The 17,699-nt window shown below is 43.5% G+C and overlaps 1 protein-coding gene across 3 annotated transcripts in view; it reads right to left on the bottom strand.

Moving 5' to 3' along the window:
- RASIP1 (Ras interacting protein 1) overlaps nt 1-17,699 on the bottom strand; it is a 452,478-nt gene that overhangs the window by 42,610 nt on the left and 392,169 nt on the right. For all 3 annotated transcript variants that reach the window (XM_073552118.1, XM_073552119.1, XM_073552120.1), the window contains exon 10: nt 4,881-5,053. In XM_073552118.1, the coding sequence (XP_073408219.1) occupies nt 4,881-5,053 (173 nt within the window). The remainder of the gene's footprint in view (nt 1-4,880; nt 5,054-17,699) is intronic.

The following is a 17,699-nucleotide window of genomic DNA, read 5'->3' as shown; positions in this document are numbered from 1 at the left end:
ATTTGTGAAGCACCTGGGTGTTCAAAGTGCTCACTATGCATCTAGATAAGTTCCTTGGAGGGGCTAGTTTCCAAAATGGGGTCACTTGTGGGGGAGCTCCAATGTTTAGGCACACATGGACTCTCCAAACGCGACATGTCAACTGCTAAATATTCCAGCATATTTTCCATTCAGAAAGTCAAGTGGCGCTGCTTCCCTTTTGAGCCCTGCCGTGCACCCAAACAGTGGTTTATGACCACATTTGAGGTATTGATGTATTCTGGATAAATTGCCCAGCAAATTTTAGGATCCATTTTATCCTGTTACCTATGTGAAAATGAAAATGAAAAAATTGTTGCTAAAAGAAATTAATTGATGGAAAAATTAAAATGTCCATTTTTTTTCCCTTGCACGTTGCTTTAGCTCCTGTGATGCACCTGAAGCGTTAATAATCTCCTTGAATGTAGTTTTGAGTTGCTTGAGGGGTGCAGTTTTTAGAATGTTGTCACTTTTGGGTATTTTCTTCCATGTAGACCCCTCAAAGTGACTTCAAATGTGAGGTGGTCCCTAAAAAAATGGTTTTGTAAATTTTGTTGTAAAAATGATAAATCGCTGGAAACTTTTAACCCTTATAACTTCCTAAGAAAAAAAAAATTTGTTTCCAAAATTGTGCTGATGTAAAGAAGACGTGTGGGAAATAATACTTATTAACTATTCTGATTCACATAACTCTCTGGTTTAACAGAATTAAAATTCAGAATTTGAAAATTATGAAATTTTCAAAATTTTCTTCAAATTTCCGTTTTTTTCACAAATAAACGCAAAAATTATCGACCTACATTTACTACTAACATGAAGCCAAATATGTCACGATAAAACATTCTCAGAATCGCTAGGATGCGTTGAAGCGTTCCTGAGTTATTACCTCATAAAGGGACACTGGTCAGAATTGCAAAAAATGGCCCGGTCATTAAGGTCAAAATAGGCTGGGTCATCAAGGGGGTTAAGAGGCAAATTTAATAAAATCAGAAGAGACTGAAAAGTGGTGTGCACCTCACCACATTTCTTACTCCAATCAAAGATACAGAGGGTGCTGAAGTCATAGGTGCCTGATTCATTAGGGAGCACAAGCCTTTTATAGGTGCATCTGAAAAATGGCATGAACCTCCATGTGCCTTACTGTAAATTTTACTCCAGCCAATGAAAGAAGTAATATTTTTGGCATAAGGTACATTACAATTTTTCATGAGTTAGATAAGATGTAGCATCATGCCCCTGTCCCATGAAACAAGTGAAAAAGGCATAAAATGTATTATTTTTTCTCTAATGAAGTGTATTTTTTTTAAACAGTTTTTATTAATTTAACAGCAAGGAAAAGGGTTACAAACAATTACAGTATGTTAATGACATTAAACCATAATCCCACCTTTTCCCTTATCCCACCCCTTCCTCCCTTTCCTGCAAATGTCATCGTTTAAAGAGATTCCTTAAATTGGTGCGAGTCCTCCAATGCTTTGTAGCAAGTACCATCTGGTGCTCTCGAATTGTTTCCTAAGTCTGTTCCTAGACTCTGTATTCAAGGAGGGAATAAGAAACGACCATCTGGTAAAAAACTTCTCTGTTAACTTTTCTTTGTTATTCAAGGTTTCCAACCAGTCCATTTTAAATAGAAAATGAATTTTGGTCAATATTAATAATTTCGATGGAACACTTGAGTTTAGCCATTGATGTAATATACTTTTTCTTACTGCTGAGGCCTAAATCACTATCATGGCTTTGGTGTGCTTTGGTAATACTCTTGGGGTCTCCTCTAGAATATTAAAAATAGCCCATTGCAGGGTAAGAGGGAACTCAAAACCACTCAATTGTTGTAACTCAGAGTGAATATCTCGCCATAACTTTTGAATTTTGGGGCAACCCCACATATGATGGTAGATGTCAGTAATATTATATAAACCACATTTAACACATTGATAAGAATTTGTAGGAGACATTCTGGATTGGACTTATGTGGTAATATAAGCTCTATGTAATAAAAATATGGCCATATCGGTATAACTATTATATGGAATAACTTTCCTTTGTGTCTCGGTAGCTTCTAATATATCTCCAACCTCCAACCCCTCCATATCCTTAATCCATCTCGCCGGACCCAAGGTTTTATCATCCCAAGACCATTCCTTCCGCATAGTGGAATATATGGTGCTAGTTGACACCAAATGAGACCTACCCGTTCTGAGAAGAGTGTCCAATTTATCACCTGTTCTCTCTCTCTGTCTGCTAGCCACAAACCTAAGAACCAGACTACGTGCCTGCAGGAATAAGAATGGTCGTCCTTCAAATACAGGATAATGGGACACCGCCTCTTCAAAAGTGATTGTAGAGAAACTATGATCTAATAGATCTACCCCAAAAACACACTTTTGTTGTGCCATAACTTCATAGATTTTAGGCGGTTTACCTTTCAAAAATAGTGGGTTACCTAGAAAAGGCTGGAATGATGACAATCTACCTCCCAAATTACACAATTTCCTCCCTCTTCTCCAGGACAAAATAGTTTGCCAAAGTATCGGATGATCTCTAATTTCATCAGGGAGTTCTTCATTAGTCAGATGTAACAAAGCCATTAAAGATATATGTGGATAAATCTGCCCCTCTAAATGAGTATTGGGGAAGTGGGGTGTTCCCCACATCCAATCTAGTACATATCGCAAGTTAGCTGCTATGTTATATCTAGCAATATCAGGGAAGTTAATGCCCCCCTCAGATCTTGGAAGTTGTAACTTACATAACCCAATGCGTGAACGGCCCCCCATTCCCGATATAAACTGTCGAAATGTCCTATTCAATAGGTTAATGTCTGATTTGGATAATAGAAGTGGTAATGTTTGAAATAAATATAATAATTTAGGAAAAATTATCATTTTAATTAAGTGACATTTCCCAGTAAAAGACAAGATAAAGTGTTTCCAGGAGTTGAGGAGGCTAGTTACCTTGAGAATAATGGGTCTATAATTAAGGCAATACAATTTATGTGGATCTTCTGGAAGTCTAATGCCCAGATATCCAATAGACTCGCTCTTCCATTGAAAGGGGAACCAGCTCTCAGCTATTCTGCCCGCCCTAAATATCGCTAATGCTTCTTACTTATTATAATTTATTTTAAAGCCAGTAAGATGTCCAAATTCTTCGACTATCAAAATTATGGTTGGGATAGCTTGTGTTGGGTTGGCAATAAATAATAAAATATCATCGGCAAAAGCCAATAATTTTGTTTCCGTGTTCCCTGTAGGAATCCCATGAAAATCTGGCATATTTTGAAGAGTTCTCAGCAAGGGATCTAATGCTAAACTAAACAATAATGGAGACAATGGGCATCCCTGCCTCGTGCCACTCAGAATGGCAAAGGGCACCGACAGGGTGTTGTTTATAAAAAGCCTAGATGTGGGGTCCCTATATAACAATTTAATAGCATTGCAGAACCATGACCCAAACCCTCTGAGCGCCAACAACTTATGTAAATAATACCAGGAGACCCTGTCAAAGGTCTTATCTGCGTCAAGACCCACCACTATGTTCCTTTTGCCATTATTGACTCTACAACTAGATATAGTACCTATCGCTGTTCTTATATTATAGGTTATCGATTTCCCATGTAAAAACCCGTCTGATGTGGTGAAATTAACTCAGGAATAATCTGCTGGACTCTAGTTGCCAATATTTTTGTTAAGAGTTTAAAATCTGCATTGAGCAGTGAGATTGGGCGGTATCCCTCCACCTGCAATGGATCTTTCCCAGGCTCATTAAATCTATCTGGAATATAACCCTTTTCCATGATTCCATTAAAAAACTCAACTAGGTGTGGACCTACAGATGGGCCTAAGATTTTATAATATTCTCCACTAAACCCATCTGGACCCGGTGCCTTAGAAATCTTAAGAGTAGAAATGGCTGACAGGACCTCCGTAATGGTAATAGGGGAGTTAAGCAGGTTTCTCTGATCCTCCGTAATACCAGGAGCCACCCCATCCCCAAAGAAGCATGATGCCTCCGTAACCTCCTCTCCCCCTCCTGCATACAAAGATCCAAAAAAAGTCTAAATTCCTCTATTATTTGTTTATTGTCCGTTGTGACTGTGCCATTTTGATTACGAATCCTGGTAATCCTAGTTGCTTGTCTAAAAGGTTTAGTGAGAGAGGCCAGTAACCTCCCCGACCTGTTCCCCCATTTAAAGTATTTGTGTTTTTGATAATCTAGACTGTACAACGCTCTCTCGTGCTCAATATTTTCAGCAGTCTCTTTAGCCTCTATGAATTTCTGTTTATTTGCGGGGGTATTAGAACGTTTAAAATTTTTATATGTCCGGGTCAATTCTTTCTGAGCTGCTAACGTGGCCTCTAATAATTTCTTTCATTTATTCCCGACGTAGGAGATGACCTGTCCCCTTAAAACTGCCTTAGAGGCGGCCCAAAATAAATGAGGATCAGCACAGTGCTCCCTATTGTCTTCTTTGTATGTGTTCCACGACATCTGCAAATAAGCCTTAAAATCATCAGACGAGTATAGATAAGAGGGAAACCTCCACCTCCTTTCCTTGCATGCCGGATTTACCAATCTAGATTTGAAAACCACTGGGGCATGATCAGATATCTGAATATCCAAGATATCTGTCGATAAAACAAGGGACACCATCGATAAGCCCAATAACCAATAGTCTAATCTTGCATGTGTATTATGAACATGAGAGTAGTGCGAGAAATCCTTATCAGTAGGATGCTGCCACCTCCAAATATCCGTCAGCCCCAAATGATCAATCAGCCTCTGGATGAGACCTTCATGTATTGTATCTCCATGGTTGAATGAAGTGTATTTTGCAAACATGATACATGAGAATACTCTACCTTCAAAAGACTGGTTTTAGGAATGCACAACAAGTTCACCGTTGTAGACAACTTTCTAAAGAATTCAGAAGCGATATCACCAAGACCGATACCCTGAAGCCAATCAAGTACAAGATCAAGATTTGTTCGGATCTGAACAGCCTTTGACCATTGGTAAAATGGTTCTCCATTGCCTGCAAAATATGTGAAGAGACATTTTATCATTGCCTTGTTTCACAGGAGAGTCTATTACTGATAAAAGTGCAAACAATTTTTTAAATGGCTAAATCCAAAACTGAAAATAAAATTTGTTTGTCAAACTTTTACGTGTATGGGGTACACAGTTGAGATAGCTGTTGACCGATCGATCACCTAACACTTATTTAATGGGTATCGATGGCTTAAAGTGAATCTGGCAGTAGGATCAGTCTGCCTAAGCTGTCTTTATGAACATGTAGTTCATAGGAAGCCAAATAAAATAATACCTTGATATCTGTGATCCAATGTCTTATTCCAGAGAAATCCGCGGTTTTTATATATGTATATGTCCTGCTCGAGGTTATGGGCAAGACACTGATCTGCATGAGAATCTGCCTCCTGGGCTTAATTTTAATAAAAGGAGTTGTTACCAGTGTGAGACATGTAACCAACACAGAACAGTGGAACAGAACTTTGTTTCCCTTCAAACACATTTGCTGAAGTTCTAACAGTACTGCTGTATTTTACCATTTTCAAGTGCACATTAGAAATATACCAGAAATTTAGCACAAGTACATTTTTATTCTCCAACACTTACTCTTTCCCCATGCTTACATATGTACTTATAGTTTTTGCTCCACTAATATTTACTCTCCTTCGCTATCCCCAAACCCCATCACTTTCCAAACAAATAAATATCTCATCTTCCCTCATACTTCCCCACATGACCTCATCTGTAGACCTGCTTTGTTGACCACTTCTTCTCCACCTGAATTCTACACTTTCTCTCTGCTAACATTACCACCGTGTTTCTCTGTGTTTCAGTCTCCTGATAGTGTGAACACTGTCTTAACGACTTGTTCACTGTATGTGCATGGCCCATGCATTTGTAACATTACCACCATCATCATGGGTGACTTCAATATCTATACTATTGATGTATACAGTACAGCACCACCCTACATCTCCTCCCTTGTCTCAGCCTACCACCCTACCTGTGCCCTTTGTTCTGCTAATGACCTGAGGTTAACATCCTCAATAATCAGAACCTCCCAGTCCCGTCTCCAAGCCTTTTCACGTGCTGTGCCAATTCATTGGAATGCACTACCCAGGCTAATACGATTAATCCCCACAGTTTTAAGCGTGTCCTAAAAATGCATTTGTTCAGACTGGCCTATCGCCTCAACGCATTAACCTAAATATCCCTGTGTGGCTCATTCAAAATTTTTTACCATAACCAGGTTCCTTGCATCACGTTCTCACATTCTTTATGTATTTAATAGCCCTCTGTGTCTGTACTGTTACATATTTAAAGTGTTAACTGGTTCATGCAGGTTCACAGGAACACCCGATTCTTACACTATGGCTGGTTCAAACAATAAAAGCATTTTTACCATCCACCTTTCGTGTCTCCCCTTTTTCCTTATAGATTGTAAGCTTGCAAGCAGGACCCTCACTCCTCTTGGTATCTGTTTTGATCTATGTGTTTATTGGTATGCTGTATTGTCTATTGTCTGTAGAAGTCCACTGTATAATGTAAAGTGCTGCGGAATATGTTGATGCTATAGAAATAAAATTATTATTATTATTAATATTATTATTATTATACTGACACCCACCAGTCTGCAGCCTCAAAACTCTTCTTGTTCGCTTCATCCTTTAATCTTACTCAGTGATTTTCCGTAGCTACCATAATGATGGATATACATTAGATCTCATCTTCACCCATCTGTGCTCCCTATCCAACCGCATACCTGTCCTCTTCACCTGCGGTCCATGTCCAGCAACAAGCACACCCTCGGAGAAACCTCGCACACCTAGACATTCACACACTCTCTGACTCTTTTTTCACTGTCCTTCACATATTCTTCTTTGACACACCGTTTTCTACAACACCACACTCACATCAGCTATTGACTCATTTGCCCCTCAAGTGCATGGCAGAGTACGATGAACTAGTTGTCAACCCTGGCACAACAACCCTATAAAAAAACCTTTGGCATGTGTCCAGGGTTGCAGAGCAGCGCTGGAAGAAAATACACTAGGAAGAAGATTTCACTGCATTCAATAAAGAAACTAAAACATTCATGTCATCCCTAACCTCTGCAAACAGCTCTACTTCACAGCCCTCGTATCCCTCAACCTCAAACAGTTATTTAATACTTTTAACTCCCTCCACGGCCAACCATCTCCTCCTCCGACTTCCCTCATCTCTGCAGATGACTTTGCTACTTATTTAAAAAATAAGATCGACCAAATAAGACAAGACAAGCTTTTACTACACACCCACCAAAACCCCTATGTATAACAGACCACCGCCCCTGCGGAATTACCTTCCTTACCAACTCACTGAAGGAGAGCTTTCCCATCTCCTCTCCAAGTCCCATTTCATCACCTGTGCACTTGACCTCATCCCATTTCACTTTGTCCCCAACTTCACCATCATGATTTTCCTGACCTTAACCCATAATTAGAGATGGGCAGACACCTTAATGTTCAGTTCCAGCGGGTTCAGCTCTAAACTTACAAAAAGTTCAGGTTTGGGTATCAGAAGAGTACCTAGACCCGAACCTGGACCCCATTCACTTGAATGAGGGGCCCGAACATCCAGTGTTTGCTGCAGTGTAATGTGCATGACAGTGTGGCAAACACCGCTTCAGATCAGAGGGGAAATAATCACCATAGGTCAGAGAGCCTGTCAAAAGACAGCCGGAGCACTCAGTTGTGATTGGAGGTATAAACTTTAACTTCGATCACTGGTGTCAGCTGATGGGACTACAGCTCACATCATCTGACACCTGCTACCACTAATTACAATGAAAGCAGGAGCAGCTGATGGGAGTGTTCATTAGCTACGCCTGCGCTGTAAATAAATAGTTTAAAAAAATGGCGTGGGTTCCCCTGTATTTTTGCTAACCAGCTAGAAAAAACTCACAGCTGAGGGGCTGCAACCCTCAGCTGTCAGCTTCAGCAAGGCTAGTTATCAAGAATAGAGGGGTCTCCACACTGTTTTTCTAATTACTTAAGTGAATAATTTAAAAAAACATCATGGGGTCACCCATTTTTGACAACCAACCTTGCTAAAGATGACAGCTGGAGGCTGGTATTCTCAGACTGATAAGGGGCCATGGATATTTGCCCCCAGTCTAAAAATAGCAGCTAGCAGCTGCCCAGAAAAGGCACATCAATTAGATGCGCCAATTCTGACACTTTGCCTGTCTCTTCCCACTTGCCCTGTAGTGGTGGCAAGTGGGATAATATTTGTGGGGTTGATATCACCTTTGCATTGTGAAGTGACATCAAGCCCATGGCTTAGTAATGGAGAGGTGTCTATAAGACTCCCATTCATTACTAATCCTATTGTTTTTAAATAAAGACTCAGCCAGAATAAAGTCCTTTATTTCAAATAAGACTAAGCACAGTTTACTATTTTTATTTAAACACCTTATCCCAGCGAAGCCCTCGATCTCCTGTAATAAAAGTAAAATAAAAAAACAAAAATACCTGTCCATCGTTCTGTCCCACGCTATAATCCATGTCTGGGGGATAAACAGTTTTCAACCTGGATGGTGCCAAGAAGCAACCGTCCAGACTGAAAACCACAGGTGACTGAGAGGCTGTGAGCGCAGCCTCAGTGACTGGTAGTGATGTCCGGTCACTCAGGCTCCGGTCACTGCCAGGCTGAACTGCGATGACCTCAGTGACATCCCCGCTAGCACCGTGAGGTCATCACAGTTCAGTCCAGCTGGGAATGGAGCCTCAGTGACCAGACATAAAATCAATGACATCACCACCGGTCTCTGAGGCTGGGCTTGCTGCAGTTCAGTCACCAGTGGTTTTCAGCCTGGATGGATGCATCTTGACACCATCCAGGTTGGAAACGGTTTATCGTCCAGACATGGATTACAGGGTCAGACAGAACAATGGATAGGTATGGTATATTGTTGTTTTTTATTTTATTTTTCTTACAGCAAATCGAGGGCATCGGTGGAATTAGGTGAGATCGTAAGTATGGTTTAATTAAGATTATTAAAGGAGTCTTTTGTGTCTTTCTTTCATTTAAAGGATGTTTTCTGGGTGTCTGTGTTTTCTTACAATGTGATTATGGGATTAGTAATGGGCGTCATATGACGCTTCTCCATTACTAACCTCAGGGCTTGATGTCACCAGACAATACAAATGTGACATCAACCCTCCCAATTATTACCCCACTTGCCACCGCTACAGGGCAAGTGGGAAGAGTGAGGCTAAGTGCCCAAATTGGCGCATCTTAGAGATGCTCCTTTTCTAGGGCAGCTGAGAGCTGATGTTTTTAGCCTGGGGCAGTATATATGGCCCTTTCCTAGGCTATTAATATCAGCCCACAGCTGTGTGCATAGCCTTTACTGGTTATTAATTATAGGGGGACCCAATGTCATTTTTTTAGGGTCCCCGATTTTAATAGCCAGTAAAGGCTAAGTATACAGCTGTGAGCTGATATTAATAGCCTGCGAAGCTCCAGGGGGGGTATTACCCCCTTCCCGGGCTATAAAGATGGGCCCCCAGCTGTCGGCTTTCCCTTTGACTGAAAATTGTGCAGGAGCCCATGCCATTTTTTCCAAAAAATATTTTTTTATTAATTAAATACATGTACAGTAATTTGCACACACACTGTACTAATTGCATTTATCCCAGACATCTATATATCTATCTATTCTATATGTATTCACTGTATGTAATCCATGGATGGGTGTAATTGACAGATGTGTGGATGAGGGTTAGATGGAGGGATGGATGGATGGAAATATAGCTGGATAGATGGGGATGGATGTGTGGATGAGGGATGGATGGATGAGGGATGGATGGAGGGAGGGATGGATGGATGGATGGTGAGGGGTGGATGGCTGGAGGAACGGATGAATGAGGGATGGATGGATGGAGATATAGCTGGTCAGATGGAGGGATGGATGTGTGCATGAGGGATGGATTGAGATATAGATGGATGAATGGATGTGTGGATGAGAGATGTGTGGATGAGGGGTGGATGGAGGGAGGGAGGGATGGATGGAAATATAGCTGAACGGATGGAGGGATGGATGTGTGAATGAGGGATGGATGAATGAGGGATGGATGGAGATGTAGCTGAACGGATGGAGGGATTGATGTGTGGATGAGGAATTGATGGACTGAGATATAACTGGATGGATTAATGGATGGATGTGTGGATGAGATATGTGTGGATGCGGGATGGATGAAGGATGTATCAATTGAGGGGTGGATAGATGGAAATATAGCTAGATGGATGGGGGATGGATGTGTGCATGAGGGATGCATGTGTGGATGAGGGATGGATGGAGGGAGGGATGGGTGAGGGATGGATGGCTTGATGGATGAATGATTGATGGATGGAGATATAGCTGGGTGAATGGGTGACTGGAATCCATAATATCTCATGCTGTAGTCCAAGCTGCTGTGATCTTGTTTCATGTGCTCTTCAGCATGAATGGTGGCATCATGCCACTGTTCATGCTGAGAAGCAGTGAAAAATAAGCTGCAGCAAGCAGGTCCCTGAACTGCAGTGCTTACCGTTAGCTCAATGAGAAAAAGTCTCACTGTGCAGAGGTGAGTTCACCGTGAGAAATTTCTCCCGGTGAACTGAGATGAACTCGTCCCTGCACCGTGAGACTTTTTCACGGTGCAAGCGGTGATCTCACCAAGGTCACCGCAGTTCAACCTGGCAGGGAACGGAGCCTTAGTGGCCAGAGGTTACCTCAATAATGTCACCACCGGTCACTGAGGCTGCAATTACAGCCGCTCAGTTACAAATATTACCCCACTCGCCACCGCTAGAAGGCAAGTGGGAAGAGCCAGGCAAAGCACCAAAATTGGAGCATCTAATGGATGTGCCTTTTCTGGGCAGCTGCGGGCTGCTATTTTTAGTCTGGGGGGCCAATATCCATGGCTCCTTACCAGCCTGAGAATACCAGCCCACAGCTGTCTGGTTGTCAGAAATGAGGGGGACCCCACACCGTTTTTTAAAATTATTTAATTAAATAATTAAAAAACAGCTTGGGAACCCCTCTATTATTGCTAACTAGCCTTGCTGATGCTTACAGCTGAGGGTTGCAGCCTGTGAGTTTTGTTTTGCAACTAATAAAAACTCCCATCCGCCGCTCCTGCTCTCATTGTAATTAGCGATAGCATGTGTCAGATGATGGGAGCTGTAGTTCCATCAGCTGACACCAGTGACCAAAGGTAAAGTTTATACCTCTGATCACAGCTGAGAGCTCCTGCCGTTTTTTGACAGCGTGAGAACTGCGGCTCTCTGATCGGTGGGGATGATTTCCCCTCTGATCAGAAGCGGAGTTTGCCACACTGCCATGACAGCGCAACGAACACCCAGTGTTCGGGCAGCCGAACCCAAAAAGTAACACGTTCGTGTTCAGTGTCCGTGCCCAAGGTGTAGATGTTCGGTACGGATGCTGAACTTTACTGTTTGGGTTCGCCAATCGCTACCCATAACTTTAACCTAAAACTTTTGGTGCCTCCCCTTCTGCCTTCAAACATGCTACAATCACACCTATCCTGAACAATCCATCCCTTGACCCGACCCCTACATCCAGCTATTATCTCATATCGCTGGTCCCGTTCTCCTCCAAACCCCTTGAACAACATGTCCATGCTGAATTTTCCTCCCATCACTCACTCTTTGACAACCTACAATCTGGCTTCCATCACCCCCACCACTCCACTTAAACCGACCTGATCAAAATTACTAACAACTTATTGCCAAGCTAACTGACAATTCTCATACTCCTCTTTCTAGACTTGTCCTCTGCCTTCAACACAATCAACCTCTCCTCATACTACAAATTGTCTCTTCCCTTGATGCCAAACACTGCCCTCTTCTGGATCTCCTCATACCTTTCTGAATGCACATTTAGTGTCTCCAACTCCATCACTACCTCCTCATCCCACCGTCTCTCTGTTGGTGTCCCTAAGGCTCTTTCTTGTGACCTCTAGTCTTTTCAATCTATACCTTTGGTCTGTGACAACTCATAAAGTTTCAGATATTACCTCTTTGCTGTTCAGAATCTAGTAGTGTCTATCAACCATACCCTCCTTCTTCTCCCCTCGCTCCCTAAAACTCAAAGTGGACAAAATTGAACTCATCATCTTTTCTCCATCTCAACTAACATGCCTACATGATCAAACTGTCACAATTAATGACACCACCCTCTCCGCAGTAAAAGAAGTCTGCTGCCTTGGAATAAGCATCAACTGTACCTTGTCCTTCAAAACGCACAGCCATGCTCTCGCCATCTCCAACTTAAAAATATTTCCAGAGTCCATCTTTTCCTCATTCCTCCACTAAAATTTTAGTGCATCCCCTCATTATCTTCTGTCTCGACAATTGCAATATCCTCCTCTGCGGCTCCCCTGATAACACTCTTGCATCTCTCCAGTCTGTCCTTAACTCTGCTGCCTGACTAATCCACCACTCCCCATGTCAATCTTCTGCTTTCCCCTCTGCAAATCTCTTTGTTGGCTCCCAATTCCCCGACATATCCAGTTCAAATACTGAACTACAAAGTCTTCTCCGTATATATCTCTGAGCTCATCTCCCAATATCTTTCAACATGCAACATCCCATCCTCCCAAGACCGCCTTCTTTCCTCCACACTGATAAGTTCCTCACCCAATCGCCTCCAAGACTTCTCCCGAGTATCCTTCATCCTCTGGAATTCTGTGCTGCAAAACGTCGAATTATCCATCACACTTGACACCTTCTGATGGAACTTTAAAACCTATCTCTTCAAGAAAGCTTACAGACTGCAATGACCCCCTGCTACTTCACCTCCACCAAAGCTTCCACAATCCCCCAACCTGCTGTCTCTTTCTCAATGATCCTGTAGAATCTAAGCCTGGAAGGGAAAGGCCCTCTTCTTTCTGTACCAGTCTGTAATTGTTAATTTATTCATTGTAATTTAAATTTGTATTTTGTATGTAACCACTTCTCATGTACAGCACCATAGAATAAATGGTGCTCTAAAAATAAATAATAATAATAACAATAATAATAATAATAATAATAATAATAATAATAAACAGTAATACAACATTGGCTGCCTGTGAAGTGGAAGCTGAAGCACTGAAAGGACAACTGTAGATGTGTCAATTATAATTACACACAGCTCTGCAGTGAAATCACGTGAGCAAAGAGCGGCCATTACCTGTCACAATGATAACAGAGGTAGCCATTACATGTCACACTGGTAGCTCCCTCTTTTATTTATAATAAGCTCTGCTCTCAGGAAAATCAGTGCTCAGCCCATAGCCCGGAACAGCTCGTTTACATATAATAAAAATATGTATTTATCTGGAATAAGACATCAGACCTCAGCTATCAAAGTATCATTATTCAGTTTCCTATAACTAACAATCCCATAGAGATGGCTAAGGGTGCTTTCACATTGCACTTATCTTCACATTCATGGGTCCCGTTGGGGCTTACGTTTGAATCCACACTCAAAACTGATTCAGGCGCATGTGCCCACATATCCAAGCCCTTTCCACTTCCTGCCGACTTCAACTCAAAAATATTTTACAGATCCATATATTCCTCAACCAAGAATCTGCAAAATCCCTAGTCCATGCCCTCATCATCTCCTGCCTTGACTACTGCAACCTCCTGCTCTGTAGCCTCCACTCTAACACTCCCACACCCCTCCAATCTATTCTAAATCCTGCTGCCCGACTAATCCACCCGTCCCCCCGCTATTCCCCGGCCTTTCCCCCATGTCAGTCCCTGCACTGGCTCCCAATTACCAAAAGACTCCAGTTCAAAACCCTATCCATGGCAGACATAACCATCCACAACCTCTGCCCTCCATACATCTGTGACCTCATCTCCCGGTACTTACCTGCATGCAACCTCCAATCCTCAAGATCTCCTTCTCTACTCCCCTCTTATCTCCTCATCCCACAATCGTATACAAGATTTCTCCTGCGCATCACCCCTAATCTGAAACTCTCTACCACAAGATATCAGACTTACCATGGAAACCTTCAAAAAGAACCTGAAGACCTACCTCTTCCAACATGCCTACAACCTGCACTAACCACCGATCGCCCAAGCCACTGCATGGCAAGCTCTACCCTTGCCTACTGTATCCTCACCCATCCCTTGTAGATTGTGAGCCCTCGCGAGCAGGGTCCTCTCTCATCCTGTACCAGATGCGACTTGTATTGTTTAACATAACTGTACTTGTTTTTATTATGTATACCCCTCCTCACATGTAAAGCGCCATGGAATAAATGGCGCTATAATAATTAATAATAGTAATAATAATAACCTCACCACTACACTTATCGCATCCCTAACCCATCTCTTCAACCTATCACTAAGTTATGGTACCTTCCCCTCGGCTTTCAAACATGCTACATTCAAACCTATCCTCAAAAAGACATCCCTTTTTAATTTTATTTATTTTACTCATTTATATAGCGCCATAATTCCACAGCACTTTACAGACATTATAGACATCCCTTGACCAGAGCACTATGTCCAGCTCCATATCTTTGCTCCCATGGGCTTCCAAACTCCTTGAGCAGAACATCCACACTGAACTTTCCACTCACTTTGAACCTAACTCGCTCTTCGACAACCTACAATCTGGCTTCCGTCCCTATCATTCCAATGAGACTGCCCTGACCAAACTTACTAATGACTTACAGCCAGAACTAATTGACAATCTATATATATAAACGCCTTATCGTGTCTGTCTGTAACCGAAATCGCAGGCCGCTGATTGGTCGTGGCCGCCAGGCCCCTGCCAGGCCCCCACCAGGCCGCAACCAATCAGCGACAGGCGCAGCTGTTTGTAACGGTAAGCTGCACCTGCCGCTGATTGGTCGCAGCCTGGCGGCCGCGACCAATCAGCGGCAGGCGCAGGCCTTAATCTGTAAAAAAGAGAATTAAAATAAAAAAAGTTATTCTCACCTTCCGACTGCCTCTTGTCTTCTTTCCACGCGCCCAGCCTCACGTTCCCAGTAATGCTTTGCGGCTTAGACCACTGATGACGTCACTCTCGCAAGAGGCGAGAAAGAAGACCGATGTCATCAGCGGTCTAAGCCGCAAAGCATTACTGGGAACGCGAGGCCGGGCACATGGAAAGAAGACAGGAGGCCGTCGGAAGGTGAGAATAACTTTTTTATTTTTTAATATTAGTTTTGTACAGGGCCGCGGCAGTGATTGGCCGCGGCTACAGGGCCGCGTTGCTGATTGGTCGCAGACAGAGGGCCGCGACGCTGATTGGTCGCGGCTACACGGAAAGGGGGGGACCATGTATACCAGGAAAGGGGGGTGAGGGGACCATGCATATCAGGAAAGGGGGGTGAGGGAGCCATGCATACCAGGATTGGGGGGTTAGGGGACCATGCATACCAGGATTGGGGGTGAGGGGACCATGCATACCAGGAAAGGGGGTGAGGGGACCATGCATACCAGGATTGGGGGGTGAGAGGACCATGCATACCAGGACTGGGGGGTGAGGGGACCATGTATACACCAAAAGGGGGGTAAGAGGACCATGCATACCAGGATTGGGGGGTGAGGTGACCATGCATATCAGGAAAGGGGGGTGATGGGACCATGCATACCAGGAAAGGGGTGAGGATACCATCCATACCATGACTGGGGGGTGAGGGGACCATACATACCAGGAAAGGGGGGTGACGATGAGCATACATACCAGGACTGGGGAGTGAGGGGACCATGCATACCCCAAAAGGAGGGTAAGAGGACCATGCATACCAGGATTGGGGGGTGAGGGGACCATGCATATCAGGAAAGGGGGGTGATGGGACCATGCCTACCAGGATAGGGGGGTGAGGGGACCATGCATACCAGGAAGGGGGGTGAGGATACCATGCATACCAGGTTTGGGGGGGTGAGAGGACCATGCATAACAAGAAAGGGGGGTGAGGGGACCATGCATACAAGGATTGGGGGGTGAGGGGACCATGCATACCCCAAAAGGGGGGTAAGAGGACCAGGCATACCAGGAAAGAGAGGTGAGAGGACCATGCATACCAGGATTGGGGGTGAGAGGACCATGCATTCCAGGATAGGGGGGTCAGGGGACCATGCATACCAAGAAAGGGGGGTGAGGGGACCATGCATACCAGGATTGGGGGGTGAGGGGACCATGCATACCCCAAAAGGGGGGTAAGAGGACCATGCATACCAGGAAAGAGAGGTGAGAGGACCATGCATACCAGGATTGGGGGGTGAGAGGACCATGCATTCCAGGATTGGGGGGTGAGAGGACCATGCATACCAGAATAGGGGCTGAGGGGTAGCATGCATATCAGGATTGGGGGTGAGAGAACCATACATATCAGGATTGGGGGTGATACAACCATACATATCAGGATTGGGGGGTGCATTATTGCATTATTATTACATTTTCAAAAATAAACTGCATATATATTCTAGAATACCCGATGCGTTAGAATTGGTCCACCATCTAGTCTACTATATAATTGTCTAACTCTGTCTGTCTGTAACGGAAATCCTGCCTCGCTGATTGGTCGCGGCTGAGTGTCTATCAGCCATATCCTCCTTCTTCTCCTCTCACTTCCTCAAGCTCAATGTGGATAAATCTGAACTAATTATCTTTCCTCCTTCTTGCATATCTTTCCTACTGGATCTATCCATCACAATAAATGAAATCACACTTTCCTCTGTCCCAGAAATCCGCTGCCTTGGAGTCATCCTTGACTCTGCCCTGTCCTTCAAGCCGCACATCCAAGCTCTCGCCATCTCCTGTCGCCTCTAGCTCAAAATCATTTCCAGAATCCATCCTTTCCTCAACCCTCACTCTAGCAAAATGCTTGTGCATGCCCTAATCATCTCCCGCCTCAACTACTGCACCATCCTCGTCTGTGGCCTACCTTCTAACACGCTCGCACCCCTCCAGTCCATCCTTAACTCTGCTACCCGATTAATCTCTCTCCTCACTACACTCCTGCTTCTCCTTTTTGCAAATCCCTTCACTGGCTCCCAATTTCCCAGCATATCCAGTTTAAACTACTAACACTGACCTACACAGCCATCCATAAACTTTCCCCTGTGTATATTTCTGAACTAATCTCTCAGTATCTTCCCTTATGTAATCTCCGGTCCTCCCAATAACTCCATCTCTGCTCCATGTTTATTCGCTCCTCATCCAATTGCCTCCAAGATTTCTCCCGAATATCCCCCATCCTCTGGAATTCTGTGCCTCAACACATGAAGTTATCCACCACATTTAGATCCTTCAGACAGAACCTGAAAGCCCATCTCTTCAAAAAAACTTACAACCTGTAACAACCACATGGCCACCTCAACACCATCGGAGCTACTGCAACCCCGACCTACTGTCTTCTTCCCCATAATCCTGTAGAATGTAAGCCCGCAAGAGTAGGGTCCTCTCCCCCTGTACCAGTCTTTCATTGTTAGTTTATTTACTGTAAGTGATATTTGTATGTTGATGTAACCCTGTTTCATGTACAGCACCATGGAATTAATGGTGCTATATAAATAAATAATAATAAAGTGCTTACGGAGCCATAGCCTATAATGGTGCTGTCAGAGCGAATGTACATCATTTTCAGGCA

The sequence above is a fragment of the Dendrobates tinctorius genome, unplaced genomic scaffold, assembly GCF_039654945.1.
Source record: "Dendrobates tinctorius isolate UK_male_01 unplaced genomic scaffold, ASM3965494v1 ptg000184l, whole genome shotgun sequence".
NCBI lineage: Eukaryota > Metazoa > Chordata > Amphibia > Anura > Dendrobatidae > Dendrobates > Dendrobates tinctorius.
Note: the sequence above shows the minus strand (reverse complement) of the source record. Positions and strands in the feature narration are given on the sequence as shown.